Genomic DNA, 8,630 nt, shown 5'->3' with positions numbered 1-8,630 from the left:
GAGAGAGAGAGAGAGTAACTACATGAAATTAATCCAACTAACATAACACCACAAGCCAAAGCACAGCGCTGGAGAATAAACCAATCCAACTAACAATACATTTTATTCTACCAGTCAGAAAAGTTTAGCTGGCTGATGCTTCCATGCTCTAAGCTAACCTTACGGTTTTATTGCCGTATTGTTACTGATCAGCTGATTGTCGGCAAAGCCAAACCACAGGCTGGAGAATAAGTAGGTGACATGAAATTAATCCATATTTCATCATGTCATGTCTCTCGGTGATTATGGCCAGCTAATAGCTAAAGCTATCAAACAACAGTTTTCATTTGCATCGCTAAAGTCTGACAAACTTAAGTTAATTACCTGTCCATCAGAAAACAGACAACTTCAGCACCGCTTTGAAAACATCTGTCCCACATTATAGCCTTCCATCTGGGAAAATCCACAAAATGCCTGAATTCTGCTGTCAGCTGTCTGCATCTGTCCGACTCCTCTGGCTTCATGGTATAAAGATCCACAGGCTGTCAGCTCTCCTGCTAAATAACACGTGTGTGCTCATTCAAACAAACCAGAAGACTACTCAGAGACTGTAGATTATTATTATCATTAGTAGTATTATTATTATTATTATTATTATTCCTTCTTCTTCTTCTGTGTACGTATTTAATGTAGTAATGGCCGTCTACATTGCCGGAATTAAACAAGCAGAAGAAGAACGCCGTGATGACGAAACATGCTCTGTAGCGCTGTTTGTTTGTTGTCGGCTACAGTAGAAACATGACGACAAAATACGGCGACCTCCATAGAAGGGGGTCCCCGCGATTATGTAGAAAAAAAAATGGCTCGTTCTAAGGTAATAAAAACATAATTGTTCATTATGTAAGGTTTTTATACCACTGAAAACATAGTTCTGTCTGAACAGGAGTACCGCTCCAGGAAGCTGACCCGGCTGAGGAAACGCATCGAGGAGCAGCTGCGTTCTGCTGCTCTGCCCTCTCCTGAAAGTGCCTTTGGCGGGCCTCGCTCCGCCTCAGACCTGTCGGAGCTCCTGCAGGCCTTCAGAGGTTTCGCCCCCTCTGACAAAGTCATGTCCAAGGGTACCCACTTCACCCACACCCAGAAATTCACCTTCACACAGGTGAGGTCTGCTCCATGAGCACAACACTAACATGCACAGCAAATGTCTCTGCAGTAAGAGTTTAAAGTGTGTCCCTGCCCCCTCCAGGAGGCGGCACCAGTACCCAGCTCCGTCCCCACTGGGCACCAGTCAGAGATCGATATCCAGCTCCGTCAGCAGGAGGAGCTGGCTTCGTTCCAGCAGCAGTTCCAGCAGCTCTGCAGTGACGTGGACCAGCTGGCAGCAGACATGAAGCACATGAGCGTCACTAAATCTCAGGTAACACACACCTCAGCTGAACCTGATAGACTCATGACAGAACCAGGACATGATCTTAGATTGTGATGGTAAATGTAAGACCGGCTGTTCACCTACACAGTGCATCTGTACGTCATCTATACTGTACGTGGTTGACTGACATGACGCCGTTTTAAATATCTTTTACCTGCATTCTGGTTTCCACCTGTGAATCTGCACATGCACTCACACACCTGCTGTTTTTTGCACGTGTTGGTGGAGGCGTGTTGTTTAAGGACACACAGTCACACTCCACAGAAGTTCTAACAGTCTGAGACAGGATTTTACCATGAGCGAAACAACTTCACTGTCTCTAAAGTCCCAGTGCATATAATGATAATGTGATTGGAGGCTGAAATCATGAGGCTTTCCTCATTGCTAAATTGGATTAGTAGCTAAATAGATTATAGGCTATAATATAATTTTCCACTGCAGGCATAATACACGGCAGAGGTGTGTGTGTGTGTGTGTGTGTGTGTGTGTGTGTGTGTGTGTGTGTGAGTGAGAGAAATGTTGCAGCCTTGCAAAGTGAAGTGATCTGGTTCCTTGACAAAAAAACCACTATTTTCTCTAATAAATGTCTGACTATGATTTCAGAGGTTATTCAAGTTTATTACTTTACCAGTGAGTTTTTTTTCTCAGATTATTACCTCACTCCCCTGGCTGGTTTTATTACAGTGGACCTAATATACAGTTGTACCTTTATGTCTTTATCATATTGGGCATAAAAGTACATAAAATACTAAATAGAGAATTACAACAAGAATACTGTGAAGATAATTACAAAGTTACTCGATGCACTGCCAATAAGCTCAACCTGGATTTGTTGGAGGCCACAGTGTTAGATTTTGCTGTTAACGTCTTTAAACTCCTCTTATCCTGACCCGGTCCTGACACTAGTGATGGCGAGATGAAGCTTCATGAAGCATTGAAGCTTTCCATCCAGTTGGTTCACTCATGGGCCGAAGCTTCACGGTGCTTGATTTGCTCTAGTATGCCATCCAGTGGACAATAAATGTAAAACAGGCAGAGTGATTATAACGGGAACACGGCTTTGGTGTGTGAAGCTTTGAATTGAATGAATTAATGAATGATGTTTGTGATGCCAATACATGACTGATTAGCTTTTTAATAAGGTGTGTCTTTATGATACGATGAAAGGGTCAAAAGGAAAGTGGAAACAAGGGAGAGGGTTATGATAACTTGGTTTGTGACTTTAGATAATAGAGACAACATTTTATTCATCTTTATTTAAAAATAACACTTCCACAGTGCTGGGCTTCAGGCCCTTTCTTTTTTGGAGATGATTTTACCTGCTTTAGAAAATTATTATTACTGTAATATGGGGTAAGAGTTTAATTCTAACCAATGCCACAAAATGTAAAAAAACATGTCAACACTTTCTTTTCCTCTGTTTATCACAATTTTTGAAGTTATTTAACTTTTTTAGTCATTTAAAATGAGCTTTTGATAAAATCTAATTGTGTTCAATTTCAAGTTCAAAAGTCCACAAAATGTTGAGGAGGGTCCACTGCATTTTGCTGCTCCTTTCGAAACGCACGCCAAACCCGCGAACCACCTCCTGAATCGGTCAGTACGGCCGGCTCGCGAGGCTTCGAACGTCACCACATACGTCAACACAAGCCTCGATACGCGCTTCACAAAAAGGTTCCTGCATTACTCGACACACAATTTGAAGCCTCGATACGGACGGACACATCACTACCTGACAATATCATCATGCGTTCTTCTGGGGAAAATATGGAGCATGCGCCATTGTGAAAAAACTCTGCCCGCATGGCCGAATGAGCCCCTTTTAATGAACGTGCACCAACTCCAATTAAGTTAACACAGACTCAACTAACCAACATCTTATTCGCTGTCATAATTTAACACCACAGTAGGTAGGCAGTCAAAGTCTGTCAACCCTAATTCTGAGTAGGTTGAACTCCCTTCGTAGTACAGGCCACTTCTCTTATGTTCTCTATCTCTCCTGTGTTTTTCCACTTTCCTCTCATTAGGTCCAACCATTATTGAGCAGGTCGACCCTTTAAAAGATGTCTTTTGAGTCTCACCCGTCTTTCATTAAAGACAGGTACCTGAGATGTGAGGGACAGGTGCATGCTGGGTCTCTGAGCCATTACTCATTCAAAGAGAGCATAGCATTATCTCCAATGTCCATATCGAATAAACGTCCAATAAAAATCCACTTTGATATCCGAGAAGAGAGTTGCTGCAGAACCTGCCTGAGAGTTTCCTTCAGTATCACAGTGATAGCTCTGTAAATCCAAGTGGTAAGTGCGACTATGTTTTGAACAGATAGCAGTGGGGCAGGGCGAGTGGTGGGGGAAGGGGATTACGGTAGTAATCTTTACTCAATACCATTGACGGGAACATTGCCCAGCACCATTGCTCTAAAAGTTGCTCCGTATATCATCAGCTTAACAACATGCTAATGTTATACTTTCTGTTTACGTCCCCCAAATTATGGAGCTTTAGTTCCAAACACTTGATTAGTGAACAACCCTCTGTAGTCCATCAGGAGTTAACTTGTTTGGCGTTGCTGTAGGTGATGGATGAGTTGAAGCAGAGAGAGCTGGGAAACGCTGACAGAGAGGAGAAGATGCAGGTGAAGAAGAAAACCATCGACCTGCTGCCAGATGCTGAAAACAACATGCTGAAGCTTCAGGTAGGAGGGCTAAGTAAGAGTCTGGACCTGCTGGCATCAAACCCAGCAGAGCACTGAGTGGACACCTGCATTTGTTCCTCCAGGCTCAGGTGGAGGCGAGCGCCAAGAGGGTGGTGCACCTGGCCTCTCAGTGGGAGAAGCACCGCGCCCCGCTCATCGACGAGCACCGCAGACTCAAAGAGATCTGCAGCAGCCAGGAGGTGAGTGCTGCTGTGTTCACAGACATGTGGCTGTATCTGCTTCAGTGAACACACACTCTGATTGTGTTAGTGTGTTTCCTCAGATGGAGTCGTCCAGAAAGCTGTCAGAGATCAAGTCTCTGCATGACAAAATCCGTGTGTCCACAGAGGAGGCCAGAAAGAAGGAAGAGATGTACAAACAGCTGGTACTGGACTGAGTTTACATTTCTTTCTTTATTAGCTCAGGTGTGTTCACAGGCTACTGTAGGTGCTGGACGTCATGCTGACACAGCTTTGTCTGTCCAACATAGGCGACAGAGTTAGAAAACCTTCCTCAGGACGCGTCCCGCTCAGCATACACGCAGAGGATCCTGGAGATTGTCAGCAACATCAAGAAACAGAAGGAGGAAATTACAAAGGTACAATTTTAGAGCAAATTAACAGGACATGGGAGATACATGAAGATAGATCCAGTTTGTATTGAGACACGAGGCGACATGTCAGACCCAAGCAGGAACCTCCGGGTCTATAAAGTGCTGAAGTACCTTAAACAGCCAGTAGGGGGCGACTCCTCTGGCTGCAGAAAGAAGTGTGATTGTATAGACGTCTATGAGAAAATGAGTCTTGTCTTGTCCAAAAAACCAAGATGGTGACGGCCTAAATTCCAAATCAAGGCTTCAGAACAGTAGTCCACAAACCAACAGGAGACGTTGTGACATCTAGGTCCACTTCTTTTACACACACTGTGTTCTGGTCTCATGATGTCTGTGCCGTCCATCAATAGCCCACTCAGTTAATGTCAGTGAGTGTTCAGTGGACTGGAGCTCTCACTGGAGCTGCTTTCCGCCGTAACATCTTCTGTGTCCACGCAGATTCTATCAGACACAAAGGAGCTCCAGAAAGAGATCAACAACCTGACAGGAAAGCTGGACCGGACCTTCGCTGTGACCGATGAGCTGGTCTTCAAGGTGAGCAGAGGGTTCTTCTATCGGTTCTGTTTGTTGTCTGGCTGTGAAAGAATTTAAGTAAAGAAAATTAGAAACATGACTGGTGTGAGTCCTCTCAGGACACTGGGTTCATGTTCATTTCACCACGGTGTCAGAACCAGCAGCGACCCAAGGCACACGGGTTCACACAGCTGTTTCTTTGAAGGACAGTGCTGCAGAATCTAGAACAAGAATCTTTACATTTTAATCTTGTGCATTCTCTAAACCAGTTTCTCATGTATGGATCATTTCATTTTATTTGCAGGACGCCAAAAAAGACGAATCCGTCCGTAAATCCTACAAGTACCTGGCCGCCCTGCATGAAGTACGTCATCATGTTGTCTGACTGTCTTACATGTCATCATGTCTGCATCACACCTATCAGAGAGCGTCTCTCACTCCTGCGTTCTTCTACAGAACTGTAACCAGCTGATCCAAACCATCGAGGACACAGGAACCATCCTGAGGGAGATTCGGGATCTGGAGGAGCAGGTAGGATTCAGAGTCACATGAGAAGATCTGTTACTTCCAGTACAGAGAGAGCTGCAGGGTGTGGTTAGCCTAGCTTATGTTTTTATAAGCAGTATCGCCTCTTCATTGTTCAGCCGGGGCCTCAGAGCAGGGCGAGGTCCTCCTGATTTCCATCCTGGTCACTGCTAACAGACCTTTAATAAGAGGTCAGTCCTCATGTTGTAGTTTCCTGTCAGGTTACATAAATATAGTACAACTCATGCCTCCAGCAGGACTGTGCTGCAGAGGAAAGAACAGTCTGACAGGATTTTCCCATCACATCTTCTTCCACAGCCCGGAGCTGCTGGTCGGATGGTGAATCGTACATTTATTTATTCCACAGTGTAGAGACTCCTGCACTGCTGGATGTATGCATGATCTGTTTTATGTTATTCAGAATAAACTCTGAGCTGCAGATACCTAAAAACACGCTGGTTCTATAAATCACATGTCCTTTACTTAATAAAAGCGTTTGTTTATGCCCTGTCAGTTAAAATGCTCTATGAGCTGAGAGCTCATCTACAAAGTGAATGTAGTGGTTCAGTTAAAAGATTTTCTCATTTTCATTGAACATATCACACTTTGGATACAGTGTCCCTCCATACTTCATTCACTGTCTTTCCATATTTCAGCTGTCAGCGCTCCAGACTAACTTTGTGCACTGGTTGCACTGGTGCACCTAAACCTTTCATTTAGCTGCACCCAACTTTTTCATAGCACCTTCAGCACCGTAACAGTATATTCTAACCTTCTGTCATTTCCCATACACACTGATAGTTCTGTAAGTGACTGTGAACAGGAATAAAACTTTATTATTGTAAAACAAAACTTACGAAGTACTGACAAGGAAAAAAAACTCAAAAGTGTGTGCTGCTCTCTGCATCTCTCGAAAATGTAACTACACGTCGCAGCAACGCAAGAACTGTGATAGGTCGGCTTGGTAGCGTTGCAATTCCTCCGAGCTCCCAGGAAGTGCTCCGTGCTCTGAGGCTAGCGGCCAAACCAGCTGCTGTTGAACGCTGCACCCCATGACTTGTTTCACTATCAGAGTTTGATCCATTCGGTCAATAACATTTGGAAAGTCTATCAGAGCTGCACGATTATTATTTCACCCCCATTCAAGTTAGAGGAGGGCTGACAGGAAGTTAGCCAGCTCACCGCCAGAAGACACTACAGTGCAACATAGAAACTCAAAGACACAGATTTCCACTCTGCTCACTGAGCCAAAAAGAAATCCTGCTCCATCTTTAGCTTGACCCCTCTGGGTCACAGTCTCCCTGCAGGTCGCAGGATCTCTGTACTGGACACGCATGAATAAAACTGTTGTCCGTATGTTTCTGTGTCTTGAAATGTTAAGTCTTTTTAAATGCAGCAGCAGGTTTGGAAGTTTACACTTGATCACATTTTGTCCACAGATTGAGACTGAAAACGGAAACAAAACGGTGGCGAACCTGGAGAGGATCCTGGACGACTACAGGGCCATCCGACAGGAGAACTCTGCACTCGCCGCCAAAGTCCGAGAGGGCTGAAGGCTCCGAGTGCTGCGCTCTGCCTGCTGAGGCTGACGTGGTGTAAAGACCCGGACCCGGACACAGCGCTGCAGAGACAGGCGGTCCCTAACACCCACCTCTGTTGCAGACCTGCATTTCTTCAGCAACTATTTGTACCGTGGGACTAACCAGGCAGGGTAATGCACAGCCTGCAGGGACTGATGGATCAGGTTCCTCCGGCTGGTCCCTGGTCCGATCACCTGGACAGCAGAGGGCGCTGTCAGTCCTCCTCACAGGGACAGCCGTTCATATTGATGTATGAAATGTTTTCATAAGATATCTTGATTAATATCTTTTTAATACAGGAATCATTTTCAGACATTAGCAGTTAATTCACGTCATGATTCTGTTTGAACGCAGTGAATGAATCTGAATGTCCATTAAAAATGTTGTCAGCAGAAGATTGTTGTACATACGGTGCCAGCTTCAATAAAGATGCCTTACTAGCTGTTGTGCAGTGGTTCTCAAGCTGGGGGGTGGATAGAGCGCCACAAAAAGGCCACGCTGCTACCAAGGTTATTTACCTAACCTGAATCTTGTTTTTCTCAGTCGCCTGGATTGTTAATGATTTTTGGCTCCTGAAGGGGGCGTGACAGAAAAAGTTTTCGAATACCACTGCTTTCGTGCGTGATTTGGTTCGTTCGAGATGACTGTGGCTGACTTTTACCGACTTGATAGTCTTGACATGAGCTGCAGGTGACTGCAGGCGGGATCTTAAAATGACTGAAGTCAAGCCAGCCTCCACTGGGAAAACGACAGTCAAGCCAGCACTCGCGCTGTTTTTCACAGAAAGCTTACTACATTCAGCCAAGAAAACCTTCTGTTTCCACTAACTCATTTCACTTCACAGTGACAGCAGACCACCTCAGGGTGACCCTCTGTCAATATCAGAGCAATCTGATGTAGGTTTTTAAAGTTACAGCCCTTGAAAGTGTGTAATATTTTCACTATTAGCCAAGATTCAAATTGACGTAAAAAGGAAACTTCCTGTTTCAACTGACTTATTTCACTTCACAGTGACAGCAGACCACCAAAGGGAGACCCTGACCACCAGAGAACAACAGTCAGCCAATATCAAAGCAGTCTCATGTCCATTTTCTAAATGTATACACATATAAACATAGACACTGCACATTATTTTCCAGATATATATATACACATGTATGTGTATAGACAAAATATTAGCCTACTTTTATTTTATAAAGATGTTTGTGTATATATTACAAAAAAATATGTAATTGTTCAGAATGTGCATATGTGTGTATCTTGGATCATTTTTTTATTCCCATTACTTCCTTGTCC

At 44.2% G+C, this 8,630-nt stretch overlaps 1 protein-coding gene across 1 annotated transcript in view; it reads left to right on the top strand.

Moving 5' to 3' along the window:
* ccdc22 (coiled-coil domain containing 22) overlaps positions 1-7,776 on the top strand; it is a 36,007-nt gene extending 28,231 nt beyond the window's left edge. Inside the window, exons 7-16 of the mRNA XM_046057141.1 lie at positions 923-1,138; positions 1,226-1,396; positions 3,984-4,103; positions 4,187-4,303; positions 4,387-4,488; positions 4,594-4,701; positions 5,155-5,250; positions 5,534-5,593; positions 5,686-5,760; positions 7,194-7,776. Of these exons, the coding sequence (XP_045913097.1) occupies positions 923-1,138; positions 1,226-1,396; positions 3,984-4,103; positions 4,187-4,303; positions 4,387-4,488; positions 4,594-4,701; positions 5,155-5,250; positions 5,534-5,593; positions 5,686-5,760; positions 7,194-7,307 (1,179 nt within the window). The 3' untranslated portion in view covers positions 7,308-7,776. The remainder of the gene's footprint in view (positions 1-922; positions 1,139-1,225; positions 1,397-3,983; positions 4,104-4,186; positions 4,304-4,386; positions 4,489-4,593; positions 4,702-5,154; positions 5,251-5,533; positions 5,594-5,685; positions 5,761-7,193) is intronic.
* The last annotated feature ends 854 nt before the right edge of the window (positions 7,777-8,630 follow it).

This window comes from Micropterus dolomieu, linkage group LG08, assembly GCF_021292245.1.
Source record: "Micropterus dolomieu isolate WLL.071019.BEF.003 ecotype Adirondacks linkage group LG08, ASM2129224v1, whole genome shotgun sequence".
Taxonomy (NCBI): Eukaryota; Metazoa; Chordata; class Actinopteri; order Centrarchiformes; family Centrarchidae; genus Micropterus; species Micropterus dolomieu.
This window is presented reverse-complemented; position numbering and strand designations above follow the sequence as displayed.